The 18,784-nt window shown below is 36.7% G+C and overlaps 1 protein-coding gene across 1 annotated transcript in view; it reads left to right on the forward strand.

Annotated features, from left to right (window-relative positions):
* The window catches only part of LOC144537888 (butyrophilin-like protein 2), a 38,889-nt gene extending 20,439 nt beyond the window's left edge, over positions 1-18,450 (forward strand). The window contains exons 5-13 of the mRNA XM_078281793.1: positions 80-214; positions 4,858-5,193; positions 5,877-5,939; positions 6,227-6,322; positions 6,506-6,529; positions 15,746-16,081; positions 16,785-16,850; positions 17,132-17,248; positions 17,432-18,450. Of these exons, the coding sequence (XP_078137919.1) occupies positions 80-214; positions 4,858-5,193; positions 5,877-5,939; positions 6,227-6,322; positions 6,506-6,529; positions 15,746-16,081; positions 16,785-16,850; positions 17,132-17,248; positions 17,432-17,556 (1,298 nt within the window). The 3' untranslated portion in view covers positions 17,557-18,450. The remainder of the gene's footprint in view (positions 1-79; positions 215-4,857; positions 5,194-5,876; positions 5,940-6,226; positions 6,323-6,505; positions 6,530-15,745; positions 16,082-16,784; positions 16,851-17,131; positions 17,249-17,431) is intronic.
* Positions 18,451-18,784: the final 334 nt, after the last annotated feature.

Here is an 18,784-nt window from a genome sequence, read left to right on the forward strand (position 1 = left end):
GAGAAATCTGTCTGTTGGGGCAGGTTGGCATACAGAATGGATCTGCTTAGTTTTTGCCGCTGATAACATTAAAATACAGTAGCCTATTTCACATGGTTTTTTTTATCACTTAAAAGGCAGAAAACTTCATCTTTCATTCAGTTTCCTGATTTGATAATGAACGGGAAAGTGGGTCCGATCGTGCTGATTATTCTCACGATTGCCCACGGAGCAGGTAGGCGTTCATTCATTATATTAATTAATTATCATGACAGAGTTGCTTCCACATTGAAATGGCTGATATTAATTTCCTCACTATGTTATTTTAGTATTTCTTGCTTGATTTATCTTTAGCAGGTAATTTAATCGTCACGAAATGTGAAATGTGAGTGAGAGACATATATGGCAACAGGAAATGGCGCATAGGCCTGTGTCGATTAGACGGGAAGACATGTGATTGAATGACAGGAATTTATGTGGCTCAGGTGTGCGAGTCACATCTAAAACACCAAGCACAGCATTTCATGACAGGTGGGCCTATTCTGGTTTTACACAACATAATCTGTGCGTCAGAAAAACGTGCACAGACTGCAACAGTATAACATTAAGAACTATGATTAAAAAAAAATCCACAGTGAATTTCTATGGGGCCTTTGGGCTCTTTACCTTTGTTGGGCCACGGGTGGACCAACAAATACCCTTGTATGCACGTTCTATAGGCTATACATTATCTGTGCAAATACTTTAGGCAAATAGGCCTAATTTACAGGCTACATCTAAAATAAATAGGAATATTTTGATAAATATATGAGTCTCTACGGGTAGCTACTTAAGCAATATCACACGAGAGGGAGTGCTGTTATAGGCTACAGTTCTATAAACAAATTGAGACAACAACAAGCAACACATCAACTGTCTATAGTCCAACACCTGTAAAGCGGAGTGATGCATGCAAAAAATGTCAGCGCTGTTATACTGTATATGAGCGCTCCTGTCCAATCAAATTACTCGAACAGCACAATTATATAACAGTTAGTTATATTGCGGAAATACTATCAGATAGCATACTCTCTATAATATCAGTGAGGTGTGGCTGACCCAGTTTTGACGCTCTGTTTTTCCATGTGATTGTAAAAAGAGAGAGAGGACAGTCAAACTAGATTATTTTAGTTCATTTCAAAATAAAATACTCAAACAAAGTAGTCAGATTCCTCTTCTCTCTGTGACTGGATTTGTTAGTTTACGTTGATCCAGTTTCTGTTGCTGATGGAGAGACACATAATCTGTTCTGTAATGGATGTAATATGTATGGATGTAATATAAAATGTAATATCACCTTGCTACAAAATGTAGCAAGGTAATATTACATTTTATATTACATATATTACATTGATATTACATTCAGCATGTAAATGCAGTTAAAAGCAGTAGACCTCCACAAACCAGAGACTCATCAAAATAATCTCAATATTCCCACAAAAGTGGCTCAACTTCCTCCTGCTAGAGAAAACATGACATGACAAAAAAGTCAGCTCTCAAAATATGATCTATATTTAACACTGGCCTGAATACTTGATTCTGATTGGCTGGAGGAGTGTTGATTAATTTCAGATAACCACATGACTCTGACACAGTAGTCCTTATCACTGGTCTAAATTAAAGCACCATGTTGAGACTTGCTTACGAATTGAATATTATTGTGTACAAGGGTACCAGTGAGGAGATGGGCATCACTTTTATGGGATCAACACCAGCTTTAGCAAAACCAGAAACACACTTATTTTAACTTTCTTCACCCTCTAATCACCTGAACTCTGCTGGCCGTATCTCCTGATCTGAGACGGACCTTCCTGCCTCCATCTGGCTCTGTTAGAGTAGTGCATGTATTCAGAAGTTACAAGACTGATGACTGCCTTTTTAAATGACTATATTCAGATTAATTCAAGGATAATATACATTACTGCAACATATATAGGCCTAGCTAACGTTACAGTCAATCAAACAGCAATAGACAGTTACACATTCCTTCACTCTAGCAAACTTTACACTATAGTAATTCAACACATTCTCATTCCCAACCCATCCTATATTGAAGCTTTGAAGAGTTAAAGTATTCATCTATTCGTTATTTTAATCTAACATTGTTCAAATGTTTGTTTAAAAAAGTGCTATAAGTTTATTCTTCTTTTTCTTCTTACCATTGTAATTGTTTTTATCATTGTTTGTTCATGCATGATGACGTGATGCCCAGTGCATTACAGCAGGGAATTATACTTTATATATGTATAGACTACTTTTCAAAATATTGTGAGTATCACCTGAAACTCAGTAGACTAACAGCAGTCACTATAGTGATACCATAGGAGATAGAAAATACCATAAATTACAAGAAAGTCACTATAAATTAATCACTGTGAACCACAGACACTCAATAAGTTCCCACAGGAATGTTATAGTGATACCACAGGAGATACAAAAAAAAAAACATAAAGTACAATAAACTCACCATAATTTCACTGTTGAGTACCGCAAACACACTACAACACATCTGCACGAATAATACAGGAATATGATTATAGAATTTTTGTCAGCAGAGTTTTATTAGGCCTATAGGACATTTAATGAAAAAAGAAAATTATTATAATGATGATTATAGCTGTATTTTGACGATCCAATCATCTCTTTTATTTTATGTATTTATTTATGTATTTATTTATTTATGCTAAATGAAAATGTAGTGTATCCTAAATACATTTTAAAAATGATTTATTATAATTTAGTGTTGTTTGTACGCAATACCTGTTGCAAATAAATACAAAATACCTGTCATTATACATTTAAAAAAAAAAACCACCATTCCAAAAATATTAAAAGTATAAATGAAAAAACAAACAAAAAAAACCCACTAAATATTTGTAACCAAAAATAAATAAATAAAAAGTACACTAAAACTACCGAACCCACACTGAAAATTAAGTAAAACTAAACTGAAAATGAAATGGGGGGGGAAAAAATCGGTAGCCTATAAAAATAAAAAATGTTGAATTTTTATTCTCATGTCTGGGCTCCTTTTTATCTACTGTTGTTTCATGATCTATTTACTTAATACTTTATTGTATTTATCTATCTTATTTTGTTTTGAAAAGCACTTTGTAGGCATATCAGTTATTTAGAAAAGTGCAATAGCTATTACTGCTATTGCTGCTGCTACTACTACTACCATTATATAACCTTTTAGGTTTTCCGGTGAAACACGTTTACACATCTGAACCTACAATGAAACAGAAAGAGAAAATGGTTTAATCGGCAGGGCATAATGGAGAATGTCTGTGCTCAGGTTTCTGCCGCTGAAAACATTACAATTCAACATTTTTTTTAATATTTAAAAAGTAGATTACCGACTATACAGGTGGTTGGTGAGAAATTCAGCATCTTTGATCCAGTGTCCTCTTTAGAAAATGAACGGGAAAGTGGGACTGATCGTTTTGGTGCTTGTTCACTCTGCCATCGGCGGGACAGGTAGGCCTAATTATAATTAACTTATATTAATAACGGACTTGTTTCTACACTGACATGACTGATGTTCATTTGCTTACTACTTACTAATAGGTAATTCATTTGTCAAGAACTTTTTATAACTTTAGAGCTTTCTACAACTTCCTCCTTTCTGTTAAGCGTGTTTTTTTTGTGTTTTTTTTAATAAAGAAGGAAGCACATGGCATGGAAATTATGTCGATTAAGTTGGATGGATGACGGATGATTTTAACATGTCCTTCCGAATTATCTTGATTTTTTATTTTGACATTCACGCCTATTTTGACAGCCAGATAAGAAACTTAAAAGCTATAGTTATAAGTTAAAACCCATAACACTCAGCCGTAAGGTATCAAGAAAGTCCAGTGGGTTTTGTGGCTCTAAGGGAAAGCTAACAAGTGGCGCTAGGTTGAATATAATTAATATAACTTTATCTGCCTCCTCTGCTCATTTTGAAAATCTAACAAAACTGGGACCGCAGTGACACACACTGTGAACATACTGTCAGAGGAACACTCCTCTTAACTTCATTAATTTCCTGCCAAGTCTCACAATGATGCTTTGTGAATAGCTTTTAACTTTGATTATTTAATGTTATTCATAAGGGGGAAATTCTTAGAAAACGTCATAATTCAAATTTTCTTAGAATTTCACCAGTAGGACTAAACTCTTTGAGAATATGGCCGCTGGTTTCTACAGTAACCCATTAAAAATCAGGGAGGGACATTTTATAAACTGAAACATTTCAATGTTAAAGTCAGTTGATGGTGCTTTCTAGTGTTAATCTGTGTATTAATGAAAAGTACACAATTGTGATAGTACTTAATATTTCCCAACCACCTAATGTTGAAAGGTGGACCAACCCAAATGTAATAGTCTGTAGGCTTACTCACATTGTGTTGTTACACCTTTGTATGTATATTATTTAGCTATGTTTTGTGTACAACTCACTTCACAGGCTGCATCTAAAATAATAGGAATATCTTGACAAGCTTTACTCTTCCTGGTCGTAAGAAAATATGCAAGTCTCTTTGTGTTCTTTAATTTAACCAACCACAACTTGTTGTCTCCTGGCAAACGGATAAACAAACAACAAACCACAATGCTAAACCTGTATGTTGAGTGTATGAATGACTGAGGGATGATGGGAGAGATCCTGTCTGATTTTTAATGGCTGATATTCAGTTGCTGCACCACTGAATTCAAAACCACAGATTCCTCAACTCTGTAATTCAAGAAAGTATTTAAAAAAACATGCAGGCTGTCTTTTTTGTACTTTGTTACAGATGAGTCACGACTACAGAGGCTTTATTGGGTCTAAATTTGTAAAATTTGTTTCTCCAGAAAAGCCAGAGGTGATTGGTTCACTTCAGCCAATAGATGCAGTTGTCGGTGATGACGTCATTCTCCCGTGTCACGTGGAGCCCCAGTCAGATGTGACGAAACTGACAGTGGACTGGAAGGTCAATGGAAGCCTTGTCCACGTTTATCGACACAGAGGAGACAGGCCTGATATGCAGGACAAGCGATTCGAAAACAGAACATCTCTCTTCCATGAGGAAATGACCAAAGGAAACATTTCACTGAAACTCTCCAGCGTGCAGCTGTCTGATACAGGACATTACAAATGCTTTGTTCCACACTGGAGAGACAAGAAAGGTTTAGTTGACCTGACTGTTGGTAAGCACAGTGAAGCTAATCCTGTGGTTCACATTTTCCAGAATTGAGTGAAACGATATGGCTGCATTTGCAATGCAACAAAAAAGTCACATTTTTAACCCTTCACAGATGTGGCCTTTCTGCTGCTGCCGTGCACTATATTCCAATTGTTTTTGTATGTGTAGCTAAAGAATGTTTTGCAGCATTTGAAAAATTGGTCTCCTACTCTGTCAGAAATGATTGCTGGTCATAAAATTCACTGAGGAGCAGCACTGAAGTTATTAGTCATCTTAAAGTTTCGTTCCAAAATGAGATATTCACCATTTGATAAACACCAGCTCTTGCAAAATGATTGACAGCATGAAATTAGCAATTATAGTATTGTTATATAATAGCAATTTGCAGTATTGTTTTTAAGAATTGTAGCTGACTTAAGTCCTTATTTGACAAAGTGATAACACTTTTACAAACTCAATTCCAGAGATATTTAATGATGAACTTCAGGTGATGACAAAATGGATATAGAGCATTTTGAATAGAATTCCTCAAATGCATTCATCTGCATTTTTGAAAAATTTAGCACATCAGATACCATTCGTTCCCCAGAATGGATATATCGTGTTTTGGAATGAAACCCTTCAGTGATAGTCTGTGTGTCTGAATTTAGCCGAATTGAACACTTTTGTTTATGTCATTTTAAACAGTCCCAAAAGTAACAGAAGACAAAAGCAACAGGACGGAGGAGCGACATGAGTCCAAAGAACCTGGTAAATATCCTTTTAGCTGTTGTCTAGAAGACAGAAGTACAGATTCGTTACAGTCCCATGAAGCGTTTGATCTTTCAGTCTTTCTGAATACATGAAGGGGATTGTGGGAGTTGTTTGGACATGTGCAGCTAAGGTGTGAAGATTCATAGCTAAGTTCTCACAACAATAGGAATTTAACTTCCTTTTAATAGCAATCATTGCATCTTTTCTTAAATCACTATCTTGGAAACAAACCTGCAGTGAAGCACCATGAGCCCAACCTAAACATCTTTTTTATATACTTTCAGATGTTGAAAAAATTGACATTGGCATAATCATTGGCGTTGTCATTGGCGTCCTCCTGCTTGTTGGAGTAGTAGGCCTATGGGCTGTGAAGAGATGTCGTAAGTGACAGATTTCTGCTCCCCAACCTTTTATTATGAACATTTAACCCCTTATCATCCCATTTACTGTATTATTGAAATATATTGAGACATGTTTGCGCTATACCCACTTCCTCAGTAGTATACCACCTCACTTCGACAGTGTAAACTCAGTATAACAAACTGTTTTCTATGTTCTCACAGAAAGCAGACAGCAAGTGAAAAGAAGTTGAGTTGCGGTTGAGTTGCATGAGATGGAAAATCTGACGTCCCAAACAACTGAGACTCCCGATGCAAGCAACTTGACAAACGAGTTGCCAGAAGTCTAGTTATTTTTCATCACCAGAGAAACGTCCAGCCACTGTTCCTCGTCTGTCGTTTGGCTGCAGCTGAAGTTTTGGCCAACATCGTCAGTCCATGGCTGACGATGATGGAGCTGGACGTTTCTTACCTCTTTCAATGGAATAAGGACAAGTCTGAAGCAGAGCTGCAGTACTTGAGTCCAGTCTCGGTCCAAGTCTGGGCTCAAGACCACTTTCTTGATGTTTTGTATTTGTCTCAGTCCAAAGCCTATTTTGGATGTTGATTCGACTTTTTAACACCTACATAAAAAAATTTCAAACATGTTTTTCTCCACCTTTGTTATTTTCTCCCCAGCACTACAAACAGTTTCAGGGAATTTGGAAAGACATGTATTCTGTCTTGATTAGGACTCTGTTAGCTCTGTTCTTGGTTTTGACTCCGTCTTGACCTCTTTGGTACTTTTTCCTGTATTGAACTCGACTGCAACTGGTCTCCAAACTGACTTGGACTCCACTAAAGTGGTCTTAACTACAGCCCTGATCTGATGTTGTTATTACTGGGCCTACGACTGTTAGTGCTAAAATCCTTTTTTGTCTTTTAATCACCTGAAAACTGTGATCCATGCTTTTATTTTGCCCCTCCTTGGTTATTGTAACTCCCTGTAAACCTGACTTAACCAGCAGATGAAATCCAGTTAGGAAGCTGTTCACACGACACGATGGGACAAAGATGTGTGTCACACACATGAAGATGAGGAATCACACGCATTCTGTCATTCAAAACATTTTCCCATTCGTCCAGAACGGTGCACCGTGAAAACAATTACAAAATGGGTGTCTCTTGTTTCTTGCTTCATGGCACTAATGTATTTAAGTGACTATCAAGGCTGTGGGATCTGGTTAGTTTGCAGACTGTGACATCACACTGACACTGTGAACACTACAACGTATTTTTAATATTTTTAATAAACTGATAATAAATTGTAAAATTAAAATTTTAACTGTAAACTTTTAACTGAATTGTACTCAATACTCAGGTATCAATGAAGACTTTGACCCCATTCCTATAAATGTGAAATGGGTTTTATCTTGCTTTGGGTTTATCTTGTGAATTTTATTTGATACTCTACATTTTGTCTTTTTTGTTTTTTCTCTGATTTTTATGTGTTGTGTTTTGTGTTTAGATGGATTAAAGCTTCTTTATTAGATCTTATGGCCTTTCACGTAGTCTGATAACAAGTAGGTGACAATATTTAATTGGGCCATAATTATGTGTTGCCACTTCCTTCCAGAGTCTATTTATGTGGCTGTTTTTTTTTGCACTTTTTTTGTTGTTGCATTAACTCTGTGATGAATGCACGGCCTGATGAAACATGTTGGATTTTTATTGTTTCAAGATGAAGTAGCCATTTAATATTTTATATTTTTACTTTTTCACTTCCAGAACAGTTGTCTTGGTTATTTCTTCAATGATAAAAGTATTTTTTATTGTCTGCAATCATGCGCTTGATCTTAGTGTGTTTTAAGGATGAATATGAGAATGCCACCGAGACGTATTCCAGTAAATTAATTGCGCTGAACAACAATAGTGATTCTGATTATTTTCTTTTCTGTATCCAGTTTTCCCCAATCAGGATTATTTTCTCATGAATGTGAAGCTGTGGGTCATGTTGTAAATTTAATGAAAGGAAATTGCAGGCTGTGACACCAGACTGACATGGTAAATATTATGACAGTGTTGCTTTTAAGTTTCGTTTTCACCGTCTTTTCTTCCATTTTTCACACATTTTTATGAGTCACAATCTTAATTTCTGTGGCTTTTTTAAATGATGTTATTAGTTTCTGTGACTCTTTATGTTGCTCTTGTTTGTGCTTGTGCATACATCGGTGAGAAAATAAGCATTGTATACTTTTCTGAAAATATATATTTTTAAAGTTTTTAAGCTTTAACAATTGAATAGTATTGAATATTCATTTGTAGCAGTCTTGTTTGATATTGAGAAGGCTTACAGCATGATGTGGAAGAAGGATCTGTCAATAAAGCTAAAAAAACCCTGGAGTAGGAGACTGAATATTTTACTGGATAAGGGATTTGGTAACACTTTACTGGGATAGATATTAAATGAAATGGCACTTGCCTATTTACTGCATCTCTACAGACAATATAACCATAACCCTGATGTTAGCCTAACCTTAACCTGACCCAAACCCCAACCCTAAGATTGACCCTAACCCCAGACACTGAATATCTGTGGAGGAAAGTGTGTGCCTGATAGTGACCAGTTGCTAGTTGTATCCAAACTGGCCTGATTTCCAAAATGAGGCTTACTTCCAATTTTGAAAGTTTATTGCAAATAATGCAGAATCATAAAACTGGGCAACTGACACGTGGTGTATGTTGGTGTGGTTTCTATAAAGGAAATAACGATACAGACAACTTACTATTTGGCAATTACTTAAAAGCACACAGCAATTAATAACAAAACTAGATGGCACTACCTTTGCCAATGCTATGCAATTTTCAATATATGCCAGTTCCACATGTCCAAAAGTTAATCGTTTCTTCCATGCCACATTACCAATTTGTTTCACATCAGCAGGTGATGTCTGTTCAGTAGTCATTAGTGCTGCCCTTCTACCACTGGACCAGGTTTTGGAAACTGGCAAGTTGGTTCTGGAAATGAGCTCTCCAGTGCCTCCATGTTGTTTGATTGGACCAAATAATGAAGGGTTTCCCTCGTTTTCTGTCTGCTGATTGGCCAAAAAGTCTGACGGTAATGTAAATCGTATACGCCTTTTTGTGACAAGCCACGCCCACTGCCACACACCCCTTTTGCCAATTAGTGTAAAAAAGTTGATTAGTAATTCTTTGCCCCATGATCAGCATTTGCATAAAGTTTCATGGTCTTGTGTGAATCCATTTGGAAGTTATACGTGCCTTGTTATTAGAGGCCACCCGTGCAAAAATGTAATAATGTAACTTTTGGAGTTATCCTGCTAACAAAGATACAGACAGAACGGGGCGAAAACATAACCCCCGTCCAACTCCACTGGCGGAATTAACTATCAATATCACAACGGCAAATACCATACACTGATGTTTGCGTAATTTACGTAAATGGCCACTAGGGGTCATTTTAACACCATAAATGTACATTGTAGGCTCTGAGGCTCTGTGCGCAATACTGGCATGTAGCACAAGTGTCTGACGATATAACTTGCTCAAATGAGTCAAGCAGTAATGAGATGTTTAGCTGGAACAGAATGGGGAGCTGACAGATTGATTGGCTTTAAAAACCAATCTAGTTTTGCCTAATAAGATCAGTGTTAGACTATAAATCTACAACACCTCTCAACACCTGTGCGTGCACCAAACTAGAAAGGTACTTCATCCATGCTGGAAGAAAGAAAGACAAGTTACAAGAGGTTTTGGTTGGGTTTGGGAAATAGATGCTCAAGAAGTAGGGCTAGAAAAGAAATAGGTTTAATCATCACTGCTGTGTTTTCTGCGATTCTGCCGTCGTTATTACCATATCCTGCTGTAGATTTAGTTAGGTTGAGTTGGTTGAGTCTGTCAAAAAGATATGGAGCGATAACAAGTGTAACCATAGTATTTTCCTTTTTTTTCTAACTGCAATGGTTTCCTTACATCTTCACAGATCCAATGACGGCAAGTAGGGACAGCTTTTGTTGTTGATGACTATAATATGATCTGCTATTCCTTTGCTGATTTCAATGTGTCTGTGTGCAATGGGCAGAGGAGACGAGGCCCGCTCAAGTCTTCATTTGTTCTGATTGGTGTCACGTTGACCGGTTTTATCGAGATCAATACTATCTCAAAATTATGAGATATTTTCTCCGAATTATGAGAAAAGGTGTGATTAATTAGAAAACAAAAAACTGGGGCTGTTTTTTTTCCAGGTGAAAACAACACGTAACCTATCAATTAATAACCGACCACTCCTTGATTCACACTCCTCTGTTCTGTCAGCCTTGAAAATAAATAAATAAAAATAAATAGCCTACTCACGGGGCCCCACAAAAAAAGATTTAATATTTAGTTAGGGATATAATAGGGATAATAATGTCAAACGCGGCGGAATTATAAATGCAATGATATTTAACATTAATAGTCATGAAATAGCGACTAAAGAGCCTACAACGTTACTTCAAATGTCAAGTATTATTGTGTACAAGGGTACCCAGTGAGGAGATGGGCATCACTTTTATGGCATCAACACCAGCTTTAGCAAAACCAGAAACACACTTATTTTAACTTTCTTCACCCTCTAATCACCTGAACTCTGCTGGCCGTATCTCCTGATCTGAGACGGACCTTCCTGCCTCCATCTGGCTCTGTTAGAGTAGTGCATGTATTCAGAAGTTACAAGACTGATGACTGTCTTTTTAAATGACTATATTCAGATTAACTCAAGGATAATATACATTACTGCAACATATATAGATAACGTTACAGTCAATCAAACAGCAATAGACAGTTACACATTCCTTCACTCTAGCAAACTTTACACTATAGTAATTCAACCCATTCTCATTCCCAACCCGTCCTATATTGAAGCTTTGTCAAATCCCTTGGCGTCAGTATGTTGATGCACACAGTACCCTTTCGGTCTGTATAGTAATGGGTTGCCACAAAAGGTCTAGCCTGGTAAAAGCCTTTTTTTACTGGGATATTACTCAGTAATTACTAGGCATTCTAATGCTATAACTAATTATTACATCTGTTTTACTCATGATTTAAAAGGGTTACCTGACTGTCAAGTGGGGTGTGTGTTATGATTTCTATAGGCCTAAAGGAAAAAATGGTATACATATCTTACAATTTGGCAATTACTGGGAAGCACACTGGAATTCATGACAAAACTATCAGTATCACAACAGCAAATACCAATAAAGTGATGGTTGGCACAATTTACGTAAATGACCACTAGGGGTCAGTTTAACACCATAAATGAAGATTGCAGGGGCTCTGAAGCTCTGTGAGCAGTATTAGTATGACAGCATTTAGTTGAAATATGGAAATATTGCATGGTAAATGCAGTCACTAACACTAATGCCATGCTATACAATATAAATAAATGTACAGTCAGTGACGCACACCAGAACTCAAAGGGAGAAGAGTTAAAGTATGCATCTATTCGTTATTTTAGTCTAACATTGTTCAAATGTTTGTTTAAAAAAGTGCTATAAGTTTCTTCTTCTTTTTCTTCTTACCATTGTAATTGTTTTTATCATTGTTTGTTCATGCATGATGACGTGATGCCCAGTGCATTACAGCAGGGAATTATACTTTATATATGTATAGACTACTTTTCACAATATTGTGTTCACCTGAAACTCAGTAGACTTTTTAATGACACATTATAGTTACTTGATAGAAAGTTGATAGGCTGCAGATCACGCCATCTACTGGTGGGTTGGAGAAACAGCAGTTGTAAGTCCCCTTATAGTGATACCATAGGAGATAGAAAATACCATAAAGTACAAGAAAGTCACTATAAATGAATCACTGTGAACCACAGACACTCAATAAGTTCCCACAGGAATGTTATAGTGATAACAATGGTATCACAATGAATGTGATACCACAGGAGATAAAAAAAAACAAAACATAAAGTACAATAAACTCACCATAATTTCACTGTTGAGTACCACAAACACACTACAACACATCTGTACGAATATTACAGGAATATGATTATAGAAATTTGTGTCAGCAGAGTTTTATTAGGCCTAAAGGACATTTAATGAAAAAACCAAATTATTATAATGATTATAGCTGTATTTTGACGATCCAATCATCTCTTTTATTTTATGTATTTATTTATGTATTTATTTATGCTCAATGAAAATGTAGTGTATCGTAAATACATTTTAAAAATAACTTATAATTTTGTGTTGTTTGTACGCAATACCTGTTGCAAATAAATACAAAATACCTGTCATTATACCGTTAAAAAAACACCACCCTTCCAAAAATATTAACAGTAGAAATGAAAAAACAAAAACAAAAAAACCCCACTAAATATTTGTAACCAAAAATAAATAAATAAAAACTAAAACTAAAACTACCGAACCCACACTGAAAATTAAGTAAAACTAAACTGAAAATGAAATGGAAAAAAATCGGTAGCCTATAAAAATAAAAAATGTTGAATTTTTATTCTCATGTCTGGGCTCCTTTTTATCTACTGTTGTTTCATGATCTATTTACTTAATACTTTATTGTATTTATCTATCTTATTTTGTTTTGAAAAGCACTTTGTAGGCATATCAGTTATTTAGAAAAGTGCAATAGCTATTATTGCTATTGCTGCTGCTACTACTATTACATAACGACGACTACTACTACTACAACTATAGCCTAACCAGGTTTTCCGGTGAAACACGTTTACACATCTGAACCTCATAACGAAACAGAAATAGAAAAAGGTTTAATCGGCAGGGCATAATGGAGAATGTCTGTGCTTAGGTTTCTGCCGATGAAAACATTACAATTCAATATTTGATTTAATATTTAAAAAGTAGATTACCGACTACACAGGTGGTTGGTGAAAACTTCAGCATCTTTGATCCAGTGTCCTCTTTAGAAAATGAACGGGAAAGTGGGACTGATCGTTTTGGTGCTTGTTCACTCTACCACAGACGGGACAGGTAGGCCTAATTATAATTAACTTATATTAATAAGACTTGTTTCTAGGGATGTACCCGAATCCGAATACGTTATTCGGGAAAGCACAAATAATGCGATGGAAACAGATATTTCTTTCACCTGAGGTTGTTCGTTATTATTCGGGAAAAAAAAGCCATGATTGACATGTCTGTGCGTCAGCCATTATGTTTCTTCAAATCGATTCACATCATTGTGGATGGCCACAAGATAAAAAATGTCCATTCTGTTTGCAACATAGGACTTTGATTTCACTAACTAGTCATTTCATTTAGGAGGTCTGCAACCCGACCCGAACCCGACGGGATCCGAGACTGTATGTCGGGTATTGGCCGGGTCGGGCTTGGGTTTTAAATAAATAATTTGGGCTCGGTCGGGCTCGCTTATTTTTTTTTCATGCATGGAAAAAACAATGTTATGCTCCTCGCTTTCACCTGAAGCTCTGTGTCACACAGGCTGGGCACACACAGCACCCCTCCCTCTGCTGAGCGCTGCTCTCTCTCTCTCTCTCTCTCTCTCTCTCTCTCTATCTCTCTCTCTCTCTCTCTCTCTCTCTCTCTCTCTCTCTCTCTCTCTATCTCTCTCTCCTCTCCTCTCCACTGGTGCTGAAAGATGCACAGCAGGTACAGTAGGCCTAAGGGGAAAAAAATAAAAAATAAAATAAAAAAGGCAAAACAAAGTTCCTGTATTACTGTTATATAATTACTGTAAAGTAGTAATTCACGTTTCCGTAGCGAACTGCAGTAACGTTAACACATCAAGAAACGCGAACGCAGCATAATTGGAATTTAAGATTATTCCCAATTTATAAAACATTTTTTTTCAGTTTCTGGTTGTTCTGAACTGTCTGAATTTTTTTTGGGGGGGGGGGGGGGGGGGGGTCAGACAGTTCATAAAAGTTAGTTTAGTTAAAAACAAAAATAAAAAAGGCACAAAAATTGCATTGCCAATGAATATTAGGTTAGAAAATACAACATTTGCCCGATTTAACGTGACTTCCGGTATAAACCACGCCCATTTCCGGTCTTCTATCCGAATACAGAGACAGATCATTTTGTTGGTTGAACAGATACAGATACAGATACAGATAATGACGTCTCTACACCTCTACTTGTTTCTACACTGACATGACTGATGTTCATTTGCTTACTACTTACTAATAGGTCATTCATTTGTCAAAAACTTTTTATAACTTTGTAGAGCTTTCTACAACTTCCTCCTTTCTCTTAAGCGGAACACTTGTTTTTTTTTTAAATAATGAATGAAGAACATGGCATGGAAATTATGTTGATTAAGTTGGATGGATGACGGGTGATTTTAACATGTCCTTCCGAATTATCTTGATTTTTTATTTTGACATTTACGCCTATTTTGACTGCCAGATAAGAAACTTAAAAGCTATAGTTATAAGTTAAAACCCATAACACTCAGCCGTAAGGTATCAAGAAAGTCCAGTGGGTTTTGTGGCTCTAAGGGAAAGCTAACAAGTGGAGCTAGGGTGAATATAATTAATATAACTTTATCTGCCTCCTCTGCTCATTTTGAAAATCTAACAACACTGGGGCCGCAGTGACAAACACTGTGAACATACTGTCAGAGGAACACTCCTCTTAACTTCCTTAATTTCCTGCCAAGTCTCACAATGATGCTTTGTGAATAGCTTTTAACTTTGATTATTTAATGTTATTCATAAGGGGGAAATTCTTAGAAAACGTCATAATTCTAATTTTCTTCAAATTTCACCAGTAGGACTAAACTCTTTGAGAATATGGCCGCTGGTTTCTACAGTAACCCATTAAAAATCAGGGAGGGACATTTTATAAACTGAAACATTTCAATGTTAAAGTCAGTTGATGGTGCTTTCTAGTGTTAATCTGTGTATTAATGAAAAGTACACGATAATATTGTGATAGTACTTAATATTTCCCAACCACCTAATGTTCAAAGGTGGATCAACCCAAATGTGATAGTCTGTAGGCTTACTCACATTGTGTTGTTACACCTTTGTATGTATATTATTTAGCTATATTTTGTGTACAAATCATTAAATATACCAAACTTCACAGGCTGCATTTAAAATAAGTAGGAATATCTTGACAAGCTTTACTCTTCCTGGTCGTAAGGAAATATGCAAGTCTCTTTGTGTTCTTTAATTTAACCAACCACAACTTGTTGTCTCCTGGCAAACGGATAAACAAACAACAAACCACAATGCTAAACCTGTATGTTGAGTGGATGAATGACTGAGGGATGATGGGAGAGATCCTGTCTGATTTTTAATGGCTGATATTCAGTTGCTGCACCACTGAATTCAAAACTACAGATTCCTCAACTCTGTAATTCAAGAAAGTATTTAAAAAAACATGCAGGCTGTCTTTTTTGTACTTTGTTACAGATGAGTCACGACTACAGAGGCTTTATTGGGTCTAAATGTAAAATTTGTTTCTCCAGAAAATACAGAGGTGATTGGTTCACTTCAGAGAATAGAGGCAGCAGTCGGTGATCACGTCATTCTCCCGTGTCACCTGGAGCCCCCGTCAGATGCGACGAATCTGACAGTGGAGTGGAAGGTCAATGGAAGCTTTGTCCACGTTTATCGACATGGAGGAGACAGCCATGATATTCCGGACAAGCAATTCGAAAACAGAACATTTCTCTTCCATAAGGAAATGACCAAAGGAAACATTTCACTGAAACTCTCCAGCGTGCAGCAGTCTGATGCAGGAAATTACACATGCTTTGTTACAAAATGGAAAGGCAAGAAAGGTTCAGTTAACCTGACTGTTGGTAAGCACAGTGAAGCTAATCCTGTGGTTCACATTTTCCAGAATTGAGTGAAACGATATGGCTGCATTTGCACTGCAACAAAAAAAAGTCACATTTTTAACCCTTCACAGATGTGGCCTTTCTGCTGCTGCCGTGCACTATAATCCAAATCTTTTTGTATGTGTAGCTAAAGAATGTTTTGCACCATTTGAAATATTGGTCTCCTACTCTGTCAGAAATGATTGCTGGCCATAAAATTCACTGAGGAGCAGCACTGAAGTTATTAGTCATCTTAAATCCCTTGCTTTCCAAATGGGGGCATCTTAGAAAATTACGAGTTTCGTTCCAAAATGAGATATTCACCATTTGATAAACACCAGCTCTTGCAAAATGATTGACAGCATGAAATTATAGCAATTTGCAGTATTGTTTTTAAGAATTGTAGCTGACTTAAGTCCTTGTTTGACAAAGTGATAACACTTTTACAAACTCAATTCCAGAGATATTTAATGATGAACTTCAGGTGATGACAAAATGGATATAGAGAATTTTGAAACAGAATTCCTCAAATGCATTCATCTGCATTTTTGAAAAATTTAGCACATCGGATACCATTCGCTCCCCAGAATGGATATATCGTGTTTTGGAATGAAACCCTTCAGCGATAGTCTGTGTGTCTGAATTTAGCCGAATTGAACACTTTTGTTTATGTCATTTTAAACAGTCCTAAAAGTAACAGAAGACAAAAGCAACAGGACGAAGGACCGAGATCATGAGAACAAAGAACCTGGTAAATATCCTTTTTGTCTAGAAGACAGAAGTACAGATTCATTACAGTCCCATGAAGCGTTTGATCTTTCATTCTTTCTGAATACATGAAGGGGATTGTGGGAGTTGTTTGGACATGTGCAGCTAAGGTGTGAAGATTCATAGCTAAGTTCTCACAACAATAGGAATTTAACTTCCTTTTAATAACAATCATTGCACCTTTTCTTAAATCACTATCTTGGAAACAAACCTGCAGTGAAGCACCTTGAGCCCAACCTAAACATCTTTTTTATATACTTTCAGATGGTGAAAAAATGGACATAGGCAAAATCGTTGGCATTGTCTTTGGCGTTGTCATTGGCGTCCTCCTGCTTGTTGGAGTAGCAGTAGCAGTAGGCCTATGGGCTGTGAAGAAACGTCGTAAGTCACAGATTTCTGCTCCCCAACCTTTTATTATTAACATTTAACCCCTTATCATCCCATTTACTGTATTATTGAAATATATTGAGACATGTTTGCGCTATACCCACTTCCTCAGTAGTATACCACCTCACTTCGACAGTGTAAACTCAGTATAACAAACTGTTTTCTATGTTCTCACAGAAAGCACACAGCAAGCGGAAAGAAGCAGAGATGCGGGTGACCCGCGTGAGATGGACAATATGATGCCCCAAACAACTGAGACTCCCGCTGAAAGCAACTTGACAAACGAGTTGCCAGAAGTCTAGTTATTTTTCATCACCAGAGAAACGTCCAGCCACTGTTCCTCGTCTGTCGTTTGGCTGCAGCTGAAGTTTTGACCAACATCGTCAGTCCATGGCTGACGATGATGGAGCTGGACATTTCTTACCTCTTTCAATGGAATAAGGACAAGTCTGAAGCAGAGCTGCAGTACTTGAGTCCAGTCTCGGTCCAAGTCTGGGCTCAAGACCACTCTCTTGATGTTTTGGATTTGTCTCAGTCCCAAGCCTATTTTGGATGTTGATTTGACTTTTTAACACCTACATAAAAAAATTTCAAACATGTTTTTCTCCACCTTTGTTATTTTCTCCCCAGCACTACAAACAGTTTCAGGGAATTTGGAAAGACGTGTATTCTGTCTTGATTAGGACTCTGTTAGCTCTGTTCTTGGTTTTGACTCGGTCTTGACCTCTTTGGTACTTTTTCCTGTATTGAACTCGACTGCAACTGGTCTCCAAACTGACTTGGACTCCAGTGGTCTTAACTACAGCCCTGATCTGATGTCGTTATTACTGGGCCTACGACTGTTAGTGCTTAAAGTGTCTTTTAATCACCTGAAAACTGTGATCCATGCTTTTATTTTGCCCCTCCTTGGTTATTGTAACTCCCTGTAAACCTGACTTAACCAGCAGATGAAATCCAGTTAGGAAGCTGTTCACACGACACGATGGGACAAAGATGTGTGTCACACACATGAAGATGAGGAATCACACGCATTCTGTCATTCAAAACATTTTCCCATTCGTCCAGAACGGTGCACCGTGAAAACAATTACAAAATGGGTGTCTATTGTTTCTTGCTTCATGGCACTAATGTATTTAAGTGACTATCAAGGCTGTGGGATCTGGTTAGTTTGCAGACTGTGACATCACACTGACACTGTGAACACTACAACGTATTTTTAATATTTTTAATAAACTGATAATAAATTGTAAAATTAAAATTTTAACTGTAAACTTTTAACTGAATTGTACTCAATACTCAGGTATCAATGAAGACTTTGACCCCATTCCTATAAATGTGAAATGGGTTTTATCTTGCTTTGGGTTTATCTTGTGAATTTTATTTGATACTCTACATTTTGTCTTTTTTGTTTTTTCTCTGATTTTTATGTGTTGTGTTTTGTGTTTAGATGGATTAAAGCTTCTTTATTAGATCTTATGGCCTTTCACGTAGTCTGATAACAAGTAGGTGACAATATTTAATTGGGCCATA

Source organism: Centroberyx gerrardi, chromosome 23, assembly GCF_048128805.1.
Source record: "Centroberyx gerrardi isolate f3 chromosome 23, fCenGer3.hap1.cur.20231027, whole genome shotgun sequence".
NCBI lineage: Eukaryota > Metazoa > Chordata > Actinopteri > Beryciformes > Berycidae > Centroberyx > Centroberyx gerrardi.